Genomic DNA, 17,183 nt, shown 5'->3' on the forward strand with positions numbered 1-17,183 from the left:
GTTATTTCTTTCCTCTTTAGCATGTTTCCTAGCTGTCTTTTGTGTATTTGCGTGCTACAGGCCTCTGTAACAACTGGAGGCCTGCAGCCTGTTAACTGTAAAATGAAAACTCCAATATTCTATATTTTAAAATGTGGCTTCTGGAATGATTAACTTACAACATTAGATAATAGGTTTCTGTTGCCTATAAATGTGAAACAGAATAATACTAATCATTAATTAGTAACATTGGTTCTAGTGATTTCACTCTCACCATCTGACGACATCTGGAGATGTTTTTGCTTATTGAAACTGGAAAAGTACACCTGACCTCTTGTGGTTAGAGACTGTCAATACTGTTAAATAATAGATTGTACACCTACCCACAACAAAGAATTACCCCACCACAGATGTCAATATTGCTGTAGTTGAGAATTCTATTACCCCTGGGCACTTGTCACCAAATCCGTTTCCACTTTGGTCCAAGACTTAGATTATAATACTTTTTTTTTTTTTTTTTTTGCTTCTGTCCCTGACTTCCAGTCTTTTTTTTTTTTTGCATTCTTTTGTAGCTTTTCAAATTTTTATTTTTAATTCCCATACAATAGGATGGGAGGCGTTTGGTGAGGAGTTCTGTGAATTTTAACAGTTGGGTGGAAGTCATCTAACCTGACAAGACAGGACATGTAGTTTACTTTTCAACAGGCCCTTAGGCAGTGGCCTGTATATAAAAAGGCTCATTAAAATACCGGTTATCGTTCAATCGCATTACAGTAAATAAACACTATCAGAAAAATAAATGTATTAAAGTTCTGGAAGTTGGTGAGGATCAGACGTGAAGTTCTGGGCGGGGGTCGGGAGATGATGGAAGAGAGTCGTGCCTACATTTTAAAGGGCTTACATCAGCGAGGTAAATCGCGATCAGCATCCATGTTTACCACTAAAACCACCGACTCCAACTGGGCATTGTGATATCCGCTCTGGCAGCTTAAAGAAAGCCTCAAGGCACCCAATCCTGCGCCCCTGGGACCGGTTCCATCTTCCGATAGAGGGCGCCGGCAGCGGCGGATTCGCGTCCCGGGTAATTTTGGGCCTCGCTCGCTGCCGTCCGCGGTCACGTGCCCGCCTGCGCGGCCGCCGTCTCTAGCCGGGGGCGGTTAAGCCGGGCGCGGGCAGGAAGGGTGCGGTGCCATTCTTAAAGGGGCCCGTGGAGCTGGCGACGGGCTGCCGACGGCCGGAAGGAAAATGGTGAGTGGCCGTGGGGAGGGCGTGGGCCGCAGGGCTGGGCCAGCCCGCCGGGCTTTCCTGTTTTCCAGAAGCGGGGTGTCTGCGGGCCGCGGCCGGGGCGGGTCGGCGGCCGCTCCCACCCCGGCTGCCCGCCGCTGCCCGCGGCCAGAAACTTGGCCTCGGCCGCCGCCGGCGAGCCCGGCCTCCGCCCGCCCAGCGAGCCCCGCGGGGCCAGCGTGCCGCGCCGGCGGGGAGGGGAGCCGGCTGGGGGTCATCCCCGCCAGGCCCCGCTGTGTGAGGCGGGGTGAGGCTGGGGTTCGCGCCCGGGGGCAGGGCGGGTTCTGGCCCCGTGGAGGCCACCAGCCAGACCTGGGCGGGGACGGGGCGTGGGGGATCGGCGAGCCCCCAGCACTTCCTGCCCAGCGGCGTTGGCTGGGACGACTGGCTTTCCTTGGGCCTGGCCTAAGCTGATTTTTGTCTCCCCCCCTCCCTTCCTCTCCTGCCTTCCCCAGCAGATTTCTCCTCATCCCAGCGTTCATTGAGTGACCTCCCTTGGAACCTTTTGACCCCAAGGCTCTGGCATCGGGCCTTAAAGTAAACTGTCAAAAGATTGAGTTTAGCTGTCGGCTATGGCTTTCGTACTTCACCTTCCGTGAATCCCACACGTAAAACTAAAGTGGAGAATTCAATCCGTGGTCATCAAGGATCTTCCTTCCCTGCGGGTTTTAAAAATGTGATCAGGTTTCATTAGACACAAGAAAACGTGGCCCTCGACTCCCACCCACTTTCCATGGAGTCGGTCTTGTGATGGTCACTGAATCCAGTGAATTTCAGGTGTCATCATTTCTAACTTTCTGCTGCATTCCAGGGCGTTGACATTTTTCCTTTTCTTTCTTTTTCTTCTTTTTTCTTTTCTTTTTTTTTTTTCTGTCCTGAGGTTTGAACTCAGGGCCTGGGCTCTGTTCCCTGAGCTGCTTTTACTCAAGGCTAGTAGTGCTCTACCCCTTGAGTGTGGCTCAAGTGTCACTTCCAACTTTTTCTGGGTAGTTTATTTGAAATGAGACTTTTCTGCACAGATTGACTTTGAGCCCTCAGATCTCAGCCTCCTGAGTAGTTAGAATTACAGGTGTGAGCCACCAGCACCCAGCTTCACTTTTCCTTTTTGAAGCATTCTCTTGAAGCGTTCTCTCTCTTCTTCCTGTTTGGCGTCTGGAATACAAAACTCTTGGTTTTCCTCCCTACTTTTCCTGCTGATCCATCTGTTTCCCACACATGCTGTTCTCCAGTGCACGCAGAAGTCCTAGACTCCATCCTAATCTTTGATTTTCCATGTTGTATTTTCTTTTCTTTTTTTTGTCCATCATGGGGCTTGAACTCTGGGCTTGAGTGTTTGCTGTCCCTCAGCTCTTCAGCTCAAGGCTAGTGCTCTACCACTTGAGCAACAGCGCACTTCCGGTTTTCTGGTGGTTTATTGGAGATAGGAGTCTCACGGTCTTTCCTGCCCTGGCTAGCTTTGAATCATGATCCTCAGATCTCAGCCTCCTGAGTAGCTAGGATTACAGGTGTGAGCCACCAGTGCCCGGCTATATTTTCTCTTATATTCATGACTTGTTACCACTTGTCTTCCAATGACATGAATTTGTGTCTCAGACTTGCTTCTAAAATGCAGTCCAAATTTTATATCCCACTTTTTATTTATTTTTTTGCCAGTCCTGAGACTTGAGCTCAGGGCCTGGGCACTGTCCTTGGGCTTCTTTTGCTCAAGTCTAGCACCTCTACCACTTGAGCCATAGCGCCACTTTCAGTTTTTTCTGTTTATGTGGTACTGAGGAATCAAACCCAGGGCTTCATGCATGCTAAGCAAGAACTCTACCACTAAGCCACATTCCCAGCCTATCCCACTCTTTAGTTAACACATCTGAGGAGCTTTTTACCACTCTGGTGCCTCAAAGTCACTTCCATTTGTTAAAAAGCAAAACAAAATGCTCTTTCCCTTTAAACTCAAAGTTCCGTAACTGAGTGAAAGGTTGTGTCTGGGAGTCCTCTTGGTAACCCTCTTTTTCCTTACCCCTTCCACTTCTCCCATATCCAGTATGTCACCAGCCCCTATGTAGTGGTTACCAGAATAGAAGTTAGGCTATTTGAGTTAGTTCTAGCTCCACCAGCTCTGAATTTGGAGAGAAACTTAAACTAAGATACTTGCAAAAATGGGGTATGGTGATAGTAGTCATCTCACAAGCTTGTCCTGAGAATGAAAGAGAAATGTACACAAAGGATGTTCAACAGTGTTTTGTGTAGTGTTTAATACATATTAACTATTATTTAGCATTTCATTTCCTTTTCATTTTGCTCTTCAGTGACTTCTCTTAGCTGCTTTTCATTTCTTATCTGGACTAGTTTCAGCCACTAGCTAAACTTGTATTCCTGCTGCCTGCCTTTGTTCCTCAAACCACAGCAAACAAGATCTTTTAAAAGTGCAAATGTGACCAAGATTTCCTTCCTCACCCTAGTTCAAACACATTTTGGCCAGGGAATAGGAAGCAAAATACTTAGACTCTGACCCAGTGCTTTGTAGGCCATGTATCTGTTCCTCTTAGTGCCTAGGTCATGCTATCCATTATCTTGGATGCACTGAGCTCACTTTAATCAAAAGGGCTTGCATGAGCCCTTAGTGGTGCTGTTGGTCTTCAATGGTTTTAAGTCTTTGTTGCATTATGTATCTCTCTTTTCTAGCTTTATCACAGGTACCAGCTTATATATTTTTACCTAATCTTTTTTATGTAGAGCTGTTCTTTGCTCCAGGAAGCTGGTGCTGGTGACTCATCCTATAATCCTAGCTACTCAGGAGGCTGAAAACTGAAGGATTGAAGCTTGAGCCAGGGCAGAAAAGTATGATTGAATTTCTAGCATTCAGTGTGGTGCTAACATTCATTAAATCTTCATTTACTGATCTGTCTACACTAAATGAATACCTCAGCTCAACTATCTTGGGGTAATATTTACCATGCAGAGTTGTTTATATGATACATTCATTCTTAAATGATTCTATTAAGGAAACAAGGTAAATGTTGGTCAAGTCTGATTCTTCATAGAATGGAATTTTAGTCCTGACTGTGTATTGGCAAATGGCAAAATGCAAAAATGAGTGATACAGCTGGGTGTCAGTGGCTCACACCTGTAATCCTGGCTACTCAGGAGGCAGATATCTGAGGATCTCAGTTCAAAGCGAGCAGGGGCAGGAAACTCCGTGACACTCTTATCTCCAAATAACCCACCAGAAAACTGGAAGTGGCGCTGTGGCTCAAGTGGTAGAGTGTTTGCCTTGAGCTGAAGAGCTGAGGGATAGCACCCAGCCTAGGGTCCCACAATTGACCAAAAAAAAAAAAAAAAAAAAAAAAGATACAACCAAATCACCTTTTTTTTTTTTTTTGGTCATGTTGGGGATTAAGCCCAGGGCTTTAACCATGGTACATAAGTATTCTACTTTTTCACTTGATTTCTGGTCCTAGAATGTCAAGCTTGCACGAACAACTGTGATTATCAGTTGGAGGATAAGACTTTCATGACAAATTGATCTTTGCTAAAACAAAAATCTGAAGTGTATATTAGTTTCACTAATGAATTCTATCTTTGTTCAAAGACAGAATAGAAATTCCAGTTTTCTAGCTTCTTTACCTTCTTTCAGAAACAGTAAATAATTAACTGGTATTGAATCTTAGCTTCAGTAAGTTCCCTTTGATTGATTTAATCTCTTGAAAGTGAACTAAAAGGATGGAAATATTTAACTCCTACAGGAGTGTTATTTATTGGATAGTACCTTTTGATGAGTTGTATTTGCAGTTTGTCTAACAGAATATCTATATGTATTATATTGTATAATAACATGTGTATATCATAACTTACATATTTCCAATGTTCTGAATTTAAAGGACAATTAAAATTGATAACTATTTCCTGCTTTAGTGTATGCTGTCTTTTACCCAACACAGGGATAAAGCAAGTGGACTTTTATTTTAAGTCAAAATTGGAAGTTGTAATGATTTGGAATTATGATGAAATGCTTACTTAGAATAGGTCTAAGAGACCAAAGGCTGGGAATGTGGCTTAGAGGTAGTGTGCTTGCTTAGCATGCATGAAACCCTGGGTTTGATTCCTCAGTACCACATAAACAGAAAAGGCCAGAAGTACTGCTGTGGCTCAAGAAGCCAAAAGAAGCCCAAGGACAGTGCCCAGACACTGAGTTCAAGCCCCAGGACGAGAGTGAGAAGAGAGAGAACACTAAGTGAAAGGACTTATTTGGAATTTGACTCAATCAAACCAGTGGCCTAAAAAAAAAAAACAATGGAGGTATTTGAATACTAGATATTTGAGACTAGAATTGTTAGAGAGAGAGAGAGAGAGAGAGAGTGTGTGTGTACCAGTCTTAGGGCTCGAACTCAGGGCCTGGGTACTGTGCCTGAGCTCAAGATTGGTGGTCTACCACTTCAGCCACAGCTCCACTTCTGGGTGGCTAATTGAAGAGAAGAGGCTCACAGACTTTCCAGAGCAGTGCCTGGGCTGGCTTTGAACTTCAGTCCTTAGTTGTTAGCCTCTGAGTAGGTAGGATTATACCAGTACCCTGAAAATTGTCAGTTGGTGGGTTAAAATTACTATCTTTATGTGTGTGTGTATGTATGTGTAAATATATACTGTCCTTTAAATAATACACACTAAAATATTTTATGGCTTCTGGCTTTGACGTAGATTAGGGGTCATTGTTGATGGATTGGAAGAAATAAACTAATAATAGTTACTGCTGAGTAATTGATCCATAGGGCTTCATTGTCTGTACTTTTATATGAATATGATGTTTTACATATTAAAAACAGAAATGAGTAGTTGTGGAGGATGAATCCCAGCTTCTGGGGTGGCTGAAGCAGGAGGCTCACAAGTTTGAGGCATCATCACAAGACTTCTAAAAAGAGAGAGAGGATTGACATCCCTTGTGACATCCCTCAACAGTATTAAAAGAAGAGTGCTTTTAGAGGTGGAGCTATGGCTGACGTGGTAGAGCGCTAGCCATGAACACAAAAGCTCAGGGACAGCTTGGGAGCCCAGGGTTCAAGCCCCAGGACTGTCAAGAAAAGAAAATGGAAAGTATTTTTGATCATTTCTAGGGAAAGTTCTCATATTTCTTCACGATTCCTAAACAATTCTTGTAGCTTTTCAATTTGTTCCATTTGATTTTCTTTTTTGTTCTTTTGTGTATTCTTGATACTCATCTCTATAGTCAAGTTACTAAATGTCTAGATTGTTACTCATCTTTACTCCTGTGATTTGTTTTGTTTTTGTTTTTGTTTTTTGTCGGTTGTGAGGCATGAACTCTGGGCCTGGGCGCTCTTCAGTTCAAGGCTAGTGCTCTACCACTTGAGCCACAGCACCACTTCCGGCTTTTTCTGCTTATGTGGTGCCTGAGGAATCAAACCCAGGGCCTCCTGCATGCAAGCCAAGCACTCTACCACTGAGCCACCTTCCCAGCCCCAATTTGTTTTGTTATACTTTTACTTTTTTTTTTTTTTTTTTGGTCGGTCCTCGGATTTGAACTCTGGGCTTGGGCACTATCCTTCAGCTCTCAACTCAAGGTGAGTGCTCTACCGCTTGAGCCACAGAGCCACTTCCAGTTTTCTAGTGGTTTTATTGGACGTAAGAGTCTCCCAGGCTTTCCTGCCTGGGCTGGCTTTGAACCGTGATCCTCAGGCTCCTGAGTAGCTAGGATTACAGTTATGAGCCACCAGTGCCCAGCTACTTTTACTATTTTTATTTATCTCCATAATTGTGAATTCCCCACACAGGAAGGTGATTATTTTCCTGTTCTTCCTGCACAGCGTAAAACTGCTGTGCCTGCATTATCTACTAGCACCTGGCAATCCTCGACTTCTGTTTCCCTCCCTTCTCCAGTTCTGACGAGATAAGTATTTTTATGTGCCTGATTTTTTAAACATTTGCTAGCCAAAGAGAACATTAAAGTATATCTTACAAAGAAGATGAGCAAATCTATATGATTAAAAAGTGTAGATCTAAAGATTAGTATATATATTAAAGTCATGGCATTTTATATGTTTGTCTTTTCTCTTTTGTAGAGTGAGTCTTTGGTGGTTTGCGATGTTGCTGAAGATTTAGTGGAAAAGCTGAGAAAGTTTCGTTTTCGCAAAGAAACGAACAATGCTGCCATTATAAGTAAGCTAAAAGTGATTGCCTCAAAAGTTTCATGATTTTTGTTTGTTTTAATCTTATGATTACATTGCCTTGATAGCCTTTAAAGAGTAGTATCGCTTCTACCTGTTGTATTTCACATGTCATCTTTAAAAATTAAGGACTCCCCAGGTGCTAGTGGCTCACGCCTGTGATTCTACTCAAAAGGCTGAGATCTAGGGATCACGGTACAAAGTCAGCCCAGACAGGAAAATCTGTGAGACTCTTATCTCCAATTAACTACCAGGAACCACAAGTGGAGCTGTGGCTCAAAGTGGGAGAACTCTAGCAGTGAGCAAAATAGCTCAGGGACAGCATCCAGGTGCTAAGTTCAAGCCCAAGCACTGACCAAAATAAAAAACAACAATACAAAAACCCAAAAACTAAAAAAAAAAACTAAAAGAAACCCCTGAAAACTAAGGACCAGCTAATGTTTTAATATCATGGAACACATGTGGAATATCCTTCTTTCCCCATGGTCCTGTAAGCTGCCTACTAGCTCTGGAGAAAATACTCATCTTGGCTACTTGGGGAATGATGAGTTCCATTTGTAGTGACCAGTCCAAAACCATCTTTCTTGGGGGACTAAAAATAGCCTGGGCATTCATCCTCCAAGAAACCTTGCCCACCCCTGAAATGGTAAAGTTCAGCATTGTGTCCTGAGTAACTTTGGTCTTACTCCATCCAATTCTAGTTTCATGGAGAGGATTTAAGTATCTTCTGAAAATGGGAAGGATACTTTATTTGCACATTGCCTACCCACTGTATGCCCTATTGGATGCTTTGCACATTTCCTTGTTGTCATAGATTGCATGTAATATGTGGGCAATGTTTAGAAAGGTGAAGGAAGCATGAGGGAGTGAAAATGTAAAACCCTATAATTGTGCTTGAGATGCATCTGGCAGATGGGAATTAATCAGAGATGGTTAACACTTCATCATGAATACTGTTCTATTACAAATAAATACTATAGGCATATAGTTCTTAAAAGTGAAATTTATATTAGTGCCATTTTTCCACAGAAGGTGAAGATATTTGAAACCATATTGTATTTTATATGATTTGGTATAAAATTTGTGCAAAACTAAAAGGGAGTCAAATTTTCAGACTCTGAAAAATAAAAGTCAAACATCATCCAGGTGCTGGTTGCTGACGCCTGTAATCCTAGCTACTCAAGAGGCTGAGATCTGAGGATTGTGATTCAAAGCCAGCCTGGGCAGGAAAGTCCATGAGACTCTTATCTCCAGTTAACCACTAGAAAACCAGAAGCGGTACTGTGGCTCAAGTGGTAAAGTGCTCGCCTTGAGCTGAAAAGCAGAGGCACAGTGCCCAGGCCCAGAGTTCAAGCCCCATGTTCAACAGGGAAAGAAAAGAAGTTATACATTGTCTAAACTTATTTTGATTTGGCTTTAGGTCATGCCAGATATATTTGAATAGAGATATCATTGCTCTTTGGCAATTTACTTTTTCAGAATTAGGAAGCTGCATTTGAGTTACAAGGTTCTTTTTTTGTGTGTGTGCTAGACCTAGGGCCTGAACTCAGGGTTTGGGCACTGACTTATGAGCTTCTTTGCTCAAGGTTAGCACTCTGCCACTTGAGCCACAGCTCCACTTGTGGCTTTTGGTGGTTAATTGGAGATGAGAGTCTCAGGGACTTTCTGCCCAGGCTGCCTTCAAACATTGAGCTTCAGATTTCAGCCTCCTAAATAGCTGAGGTTTTAGGTGTGAGCTACTGGTGTCCAGCAAGTTTGCAAGGTTTTCCATAAATATAGTATATCATACTATTGGGGTGGCCCTCCAATATTGGGGTCCATGACCAAAGGAATGAGACTGAAACAAAGTGAAAGTCAGACAAAGCTATATTTCGCACCAAGAATCTAGAAACAGACTGACAGATTAGGGCCGCTTCAGCAGAGAGCGAACCCCGCTCAGCTGCATATTTATAGGGAACAGGCCATGCAGTTAGGCTGGCCACACATAGGTGGTCAATAGCATTGCAACACTTGCACAAAATTGCACAGTTATGTTGGGCCACATGCAGGTGACCAGTGAGGTTACAACTTATCCCTAAGCAGTAGTTTAAACTAGCCTACACTTTTGTCAGTTTTGGCACACAGGTTTGGCGGGGGGGGGGGGGGGGGGGGGGGGGGGGGGGGGGGGATGTTGCATTCCTTGGTGGGGGGGATGTTACATATGTGCTATTACTGATTGGACGTGTCCACCTGGCCTCTAGGCTCTGTTATCAGAGACTTGCAATCCACATTTTTCCTAAATTTGTAAACAACAAGAAGGATGTTTAACCAGGGTGGAGCCATGCGAGCTTATTGCATGGCTCCTAACATTAAGATGGGGTCCCAACTTTAAGTCAACTTAGTTGGGACTTAAAGTTGGGAGACTTAAAGTTGACTTAAAGTTCTAAACAAGCAATCAAGATGCTGAGAATTGTGTACAGAGGCTTAAAAGCTGACTCCTAAGAAAACCAAGCTAGTTAATAGATACTTAGCTATACTACAGATAAGTTTTGTGCTTGTGTTTGTGGATGTGTTAATTTTAGATGTTTGCCTGGCAAAGACTGAGACTGCATGGGTTGGGTAGATGAAGGGCACATTAGAATCACAATTAACTTGTACTCTGTTTTCATTTTAGTGAAGATTGACAAGGATAAAAGCTTGGTGGTACTCGATGAGGAGCTTGAGGTTTGTTCAATAAGTTAAATATGATTTTTATAGTTAAGCAATTACTGTTCACAAGATGCTGTATTAATTACATATACTTTTCAAATGAGGTCTGAACTTCCTTTAAATATATACTCATGCGTGCATGGGCTAATTATTGTGTGCTTCATTGTTCTGCTAATTTAACTGCCTTCTCTAAGGCATTAATGAGAACCAGTTTAATAACTGGTACAAGTTAGGGCTATATGCGTAGTGAAAAGCAAGTCAACTTTATAACTTCTAATTACTTAGAGAGTAATTCAAAAATAAAAAAGCTACTAAATACTGGAGTATTTGATAACTAAATAACTAGAGGAGAAATAAATGAACTTTTTCTTTTTTGTGTGTGTAAGATCAGTTTTTTCCTCTGAGTTACTACTTCTCTTACTCAGTATTTCCTAACAATTGGAGCATAGGCATAGAAAGTTCAGTCATCCTCATATTTAGTTAATAAATGGAAGTTATTTTGTTTGGTGGCCTGTGATAATGAAATTATAACTAGCCAGGCACTGATGGCTCACACATGTAATCTTAGCTACTCTGGGGGCTGAGATCTGAGGATGGAGGTTCAAAGCCAGCCTGAACAGGAAAGTCTATGAAACTCTTATTTCTAGAAAACTAAAAAAAGTGGTGCTGTAGCTCTAAGTAGTAGAGTTCTAGCCTTGAGTGAAAAAGCTCGGGGACAGTGCCTAGGCCCTGAGTTCAAGCCCCATGACCGACAAAAAAATCATAGCTACCAATGGAATGGGTGCCTGGGTATCACCTATAGATTTACAAATAAGGAGATGCTTAAAAGTTATTCTTTTTTGTGGTGCCAGGGCATTTCACCAGATGAACTTAAAGATGAACTACCTGAACGGCAACCTCGATATCCTTTTCTTGGTGCTTTAGAAAGATTTGCTTCTGTAAGTGGTCAGAATTTTAACTGTTTTTTTACCTTGTGATCACAAGCAAATGAAAATCTATAAGCATATATTAGACTAAGAAAAATGAAAAGTTGGGCTGGGAAGGTGGCTCAGTGGTAGAGTGCTTGCTTGCCTTGCATGCCTGAGCCCTGGGTTTGATTCCTCAGCACCACATAAGCAAAAAGAAAAAAGCCGGGCCGGGCGCTGGTGGCTCACGCCTGTTATCCTAGCTACTCAGGAGGCTGAGATCTGAGGATCGCGGTTCAAAGCCAGCCCGGGCAGGAAAGACCGTGAGACTCCTATCTCCAATAAATCACCAGAAAACCGGAAGTGGCGCTGTAGCTCAAGTGGTAGAGCGCTCGCCTTGAGCTGAAGAGCTGAGGGACAGCGCCCAGGCCCAGAGTTCAGGCCCCACGACCAGACCCAAAAAAAAAAAATTATTTTATTGTAATTTGTTTATAATAAGAAATGAAAAAAATCATTTAAACCAATATTCTAAATTTTCTCTTTTAGAGATTACATGAATTTATGACTTAATCTTTGGAGCTGAGTTGTAATTTTGTAGAAAAATAATAATGAAGGTATAAGGAATAAGATACAGGTTTACCACTCACTAGTTGGTAGTGATCTCAAAGCAGAAACTTTAGATTCTTTAACTTGAGAAAAACCTTCATTGTATATAGTTATAAGTATCAACATGATGATGGAAGAGTCTCCTACCCTCTGTGCTTTATTTTCTCCAGTCCTGTTGGTAAGTGAATTTCTTTAAATAATGTGTAACTGGCTCTGATCTAATTACCCATGTTTTGTTAAACAGATTTCATACTGTGTTTAAGGATGAATGGTTAAATGGCTGACGGGAGAGAGACAGAGGAGAGAGAGAGAGAAAGAAAAAGAGAGAGAGAGATGCATGGACCTGCATACACATCCCTAGCAAGCATCTACTACAAATCATCTTTTAGAATGTGTTTACCTTTAGTATAAAGTCTAAGAAGTGTAATCGTTGGGTCAAATCATTCATACATTTTAATGATTCTGAAATACGGGAATACTTTATAAATATATGACATACATGATATATTTTAAACTTGTTTGTAACCATGTGAACTTTATACAATCGTGATAAACTTTATGTTTATCTTTCTAGAAGTAGTTAGGAGTGGATGGTCCCAGAGTAGCTTACAGTAGCTATTAGGATATATTATTTCTGCTTAAGGAATTGTCTTGTGAACTCCCGCTACCAGTGTTTAGGCTCACAGTAAAGGCTATACTCACTGAACTCTTCTCCAAATTTAGGCATATATCATTTCCTTAACTCTTAAGGTATAGTGCAATATCTTTTTACCTTAATATGTACAAACACTGTTAACTTTTTAATGAAACAGATCTGCTTCATTACCAGTTCAAACTATCTGTTGTAAGTATCTGAAAATTTACCTTGATATTTAGTGTCAAACTAAAGATAGTACTAAGTGAAGTGTTTATAAGACTGGAAGAGTCTATATCTACAGATATCTTAAAATAATTTATTTTTGTTTATCTGTAGACTTCTTTGTAACTATGTCTCTGTGTAGGTAGTATTGCAGTATAAAACTCAAAATACGTTTAGGCCAAAGTTTTTTTTTTTTTGGTCCACATTTTTTTTTTTAATTGTGAAAATACTATACAGAGGGGTTACAATTACATGGGCAAGATAATGAGTACATTTCTTACCAAGCATTGTAGCCTCCTCCTTTGTTTCCCCTTCCCATCCCTTCCCATCCTCCCCCCCACCCAATCCTCCTCCCCCACTCCAGGCCAAAGTTCTTATAAACACAATGGCAAGGAAAAATTTAAATGTCTTTCTTTAGGAGAAAAATAATCAAAACTTACTATTTTTTTAAAAATTACCTTATTTCTATATTAATCGCTGTCTTCTAGGTTGTAAGCCTGAACAACAGATGATGTATGCTGGGAGTAAGAATAAATTAGTCCAAACTGCTGAACTAACCAAGGTAGTGTTCATATTAGCATCTTTGTTGATATTATAATTCCCTGAGACTTTAAAGTGGATAGTTTAGTGGGGTTTTTTTCTTGTTTTATGTTTTTTAATGTAGGGGAAGGTTATTTGCACCATAGCAATAAATTACCAAAGGCTTTTTAAAATTAGAAATAGAATATTAGTGGCCAGGTATGATAACTCATGTCTGAAATTCACAGTTGAGACTAGCCTAGACAAAAAAAGTTAGCAGTCCAGGGCTCACCCAGGTAAAAACACAAGACTATCTCTGAATGATACATGAAGCAAAAAAGTGTTGAAAGTATAGTTCAAGTGGGAGAGCAGTGACTGGTAAGCAGAAGACTTTTAAGTTTAAAACCTATCCTGTAAAAAAAAATAAAAAGAAAGCTGGTCGCTGGTGGCTTACACCTGTAATCCTCACTTCTTGTGAGGCTGAGATCTGAGGATCCTAATTTGAAGCCAGCCCAGGCAGAAAAGTCCCCATGAGACTTTTATCTCCAATTACACATTGAAAAACTGCAATTGGCACTGTGGCTCTGATGGTAGAGTGCTAGCCTTGAGCACATAGAGGCTCAGGAACAGCGCCCAAGCCCTGAGTCCAGATCCCACAACCAACGATCGATCGATCGATCGATAGATAGATAGATAGATAGATAAAATAAATAAATAAATAAAAGTCTTAGAACCAAAATATGTTTTTCTGAATAAGTTGATTAGAAAAAAAATCACAATTCAAAAAGTAAGCAGCTTCAGAAAAGCTATTATAACCTTACATCTGTTGAGAGTTCTTTGTCTTCTGTGATGTAATTTCTAATAGATAAAGTTAACCTGAGGTTTCTTTGAGCCCTTTCTCCTAGTCTAAAATGAACCAGGTTGTGCTGAAATTTTGTATTACGCAGCTAACTGTATTATTATTAAATCTAAAATTGCTAAAAGTATTGATTGCTGGGTTCTATGGATCATGCCTGTAATCCCAGCTACTTGGGAAGTAGACAGTGGAAGATGGCAGTTTGAGGCCAGCCCCAACAAATAAGTGGGTGTTGTGGTTCATGACTGTAATCCCAGCTTCATGAGAATTCATAGGTAGAAAAACTGATCTAAGACTAAACCTGGGCCAAAAAAAAATGTGAGAAACGATTTGAAAAATAAAGAAAAACAAAGTTAGGGGTACGGCTTGGTGGTGCAGAGAGCCTTCCTAGCAAGCAGAAGGCCTGGGTTTGAACCGTAGTGCTGTAACACAGAAACGGAAACCAAAAAGGACTATTAATAAACAGTCCCCTGTGAGATACTCACTTTAAGATGTAATATATTTCCATTATTTTGTTGTGTTTCTGAAGGTTAAAGGTAAGAGATATTTGTTCTCAAATTTATTTTCCACATACTAGTTTGAATTAGGAAATTTGGTATAGTTATGTTTTGAGGTTCATATTTTAAGGACCACATTAAAGGTGTTTTTCCTAATCATCAACTCTGGGAATGTCTTCAAATCCATCTTCTTCTCTTCAGTCTATATGATTATCACTGAAACCATCTCCTTTGTCCTAATTTGTATCCTAGGAATATTTTGGAGTGTTTCAAACCACTGAGTGGTTAATAACAACAGTACTTTGCTGACATGTCAAACCCTGACTTAGTACTCTTTTTTATACTTTTGTAAATAATCTCACTGAATCCTTATGATAGCTCTGTGAGCATGACTGGGCTATTCCTATTCTGTTTGGACTAAGACTAAGCTAGGAATCAAACCCCTAATTCTGTCCTACTGTTAACATCTTGTCTCCTTATGGCCATTATACTATAGCCTTTTTTTTCAATCTCGTAACGTTGGTGTTTCCATGTGCTGCTCAAATTATGGAGACCTGGCAGTAATATCCTAACTAGATTGTTTTAGATATGGTTTTTTGGTTGTATCTTGTAATGTGTAAGAACTAATTTTTTTTTATTTTTTGGGTCCAGTCATGAGGCCTGAACTCTGGGCCTGGGCGCTGTCCCTCAGCTCTTCAGCTCAAGGCTAGTGCTCTACCACTTGAGCCACAGCGCCACTTCCGGCTTTTTTCTGCTTGTGTGGTGCTGAGGAATCGAACCCAGGTCCTCATGCATGAAAGGCAAGCACTCTACCACTGAGTCAACTTCCCAGCCCCATATTGTGCTGCTTTTGTTTTGTTTTGTTTTTTTGTTTTGTTTTGTTTTGTCGGTCGTGGGGCTTGAAGTCTGGGCTTGGGCGCTGTCCCTGCACTCTTCAGCTCAAGGTGAGCACTCTACCTCTTGAGCCACAGTGCCACTTCCAGTTTTCTAGAGGTTTATTGGAGATGAGTCTCAGGGAGTTTCCTGCCCAGGCTGGCTTTGATTCCCAAATCTCAGCTTCCTGTGTAGCTAGGATTACAGGCATGAGCCACAGGTGCCCAGCCATAATGTGGTTTTTAAAGTGTCAGAGTCTGATGTAAATTTTTGTTGTTGATTTTTTTTCTTTTAATTAAGGTATTTGAAATAAGAAACACTGAAGACCTAACTGAAGAATGGTTACGTGAGAAACTTGGATTTTTCCACTAATGTGAACTTCTGTGTTTATATTCTAAACTATTTGTGTGTTAACCTGACCATACTGGAACCAGACATAAATACTTATTTATGCCTAAAAATACACTGTTACTTACAGTTTGTTTCCTGCAGTAAAGAAAAATTCTTCATTTGTGCAAAGTTTGAACAAAGAGGAAATCATCTTCATAGTAATAAAACTTTGTAAAGTGTTTCCTTATATTTGTAACTATTAGGTGGACAACTTTTCTCCAGGGACTTTTTGCACTCTTGTGACTAATTTCTATAACTTACAGTTCAGAATTCGTTACTATTTACAGACACTATAGGAAAGTTGGGTTTTAGATTGTGAGAGATAATAGTCGCCTCCTTTTGACAAATATTGGATATTAGTAGTTTATAAGTGAAAATAGTTTATTATCATTTAATCATTGACATTCATTTGGGGCTGAAGATGTGAATCACCTAATGTTGAGCCATGAATTGTAATTTACAAGTGTAATCTACATTACAAGTATAGTTTTCAACTTCCCTACCTCTTTTTGTTTACTTTTATCTTTTTCGTCATTTCTAGAAATTGTCTTCAATCATTCCTTAAGGTCTGAAAATTAGGTTTTTATGATGAGAGTTAGGACTTTTGGGTGTTCTTATAGAAAATAACATCTTAGTCTTAGAAACTGGAAAGTTGTAATGATCAAGGGCTTCATTCCTTTTTTGTTTTGCTGGTCCTGAGGCTTTAACTCTGGGCCTGGGTGCTGTCCCTGAGCACCTTTTGCTCAAGGCTAGCACTCTGTCAATTGAGCCACAGTGCCACTTCCAGCATTTTCTGTGATTTGGTTGGAGATAACTGTCCTACCTAGGCTGGCTTCAAGCTGCAATCCTCAGATCTCAGCCTCCTGAGTAGCTATGATTACAGGCTTGAGCCACTGGCACCTAGCTATAGTCATTCTTGATTATGACATTTCCAGACTTTGGAATCTAGGTTAATAATGGTTTATAAAGCTCCTCCTAACATCTAATGAACACTAATTATTTTAAATATGTTAATACTGTGCCTTTGATTTGTTAGCTTTAAAGTTAGTTAAGACTTTTACACTGCCAGTATTCTAGATTTGGCGAAACTAATACTTTTTTAAAGGGCCCAAGTAAAACAGTTTTCTAATATGTGTATTTGAAGTTTGTAATAAAATCAACTTCTTATTTTTAAAATTCCGACTATCTACTTGTGTTGGTGATATATGGCAGGTGAGAATGGTAACTTCAGGTTTATTTGTGCTTAGTATTGTGCCATATCTAAGAATTACCTTAAAACTTGGGCCATATTTAATAACACATCAATAGAAGTCACATCTTCTATCCTAAACATCAGAAGATACTACAGACACCTGGATGGTTGGCTACATCAGCCATGTTAGGACATGGCACATGACAGAAGACAAAAATCCTAATGTTTGCTATACTTTGCAAACAAATGTATAAGTAGCTGAATGATAATTTGCTAAGTAGAGACTAGAGGCTAACCAAATTTGATGGGTGAATTCTTATAGTAAGGATTTTGTAGTCATTTCAAAACTTAAAAAAGCCATTCTTTTT

The 17,183-nt window shown here is 40.5% G+C and overlaps 1 protein-coding gene across 2 annotated transcripts; it reads left to right on the plus strand.

The window, feature by feature from the left end:
• Window positions 1–1,117: 1,117 nt before the first annotated feature.
• Window positions 1,118–15,700, plus strand: LOC138805132 (glia maturation factor beta). 2 transcript variants are annotated; one of them, XM_069989733.1, is made up of 7 exons: window positions 1,118–1,227; window positions 7,326–7,422; window positions 10,084–10,133; window positions 10,970–11,019; window positions 11,722–11,807; window positions 12,977–13,050; window positions 15,534–15,700. In XM_069989733.1, the coding sequence occupies exons 1-7, from the start codon at window positions 1,225–1,227 to the stop codon at window positions 15,603–15,605; spliced, it is 432 nt and encodes a 143-aa protein (XP_069845834.1). In that variant the 5' UTR covers window positions 1,118–1,224; the 3' UTR covers window positions 15,606–15,700. The 2 variants fall into 2 exon arrangements, with proteins under 2 accessions (XP_069845834.1, XP_069845835.1); XM_069989734.1 differs by having other exon boundaries at window positions 1,119–1,227; window positions 11,725–11,807.
• The last annotated feature ends 1,483 nt before the right edge of the window (window positions 15,701–17,183 follow it).

The sequence above is a fragment of the Dipodomys merriami genome, unplaced genomic scaffold, assembly GCF_024711535.1.
Source record: "Dipodomys merriami isolate MVZ:Mamm:240054 unplaced genomic scaffold, mDipMer1.0.p SCAF_388, whole genome shotgun sequence".
NCBI classification, from domain to species: Eukaryota; Metazoa; Chordata; class Mammalia; order Rodentia; family Heteromyidae; genus Dipodomys; species Dipodomys merriami.

Coding starts and splice junctions, on each gene's coding strand:
- LOC138805132 (XM_069989733.1), top strand. Junction 10,134..10,969: donor TACTCGATGAGGAGCTTGAG/GTTTGTTCAATA, acceptor TTGTGGTGCCAG/GGCATTTCACCAGATGAACT. Junction 13,051..15,533: donor AAACTGCTGAACTAACCAAG/GTAGTGTTCATA, acceptor CTTTTAATTAAG/GTATTTGAAATAAGAAACAC.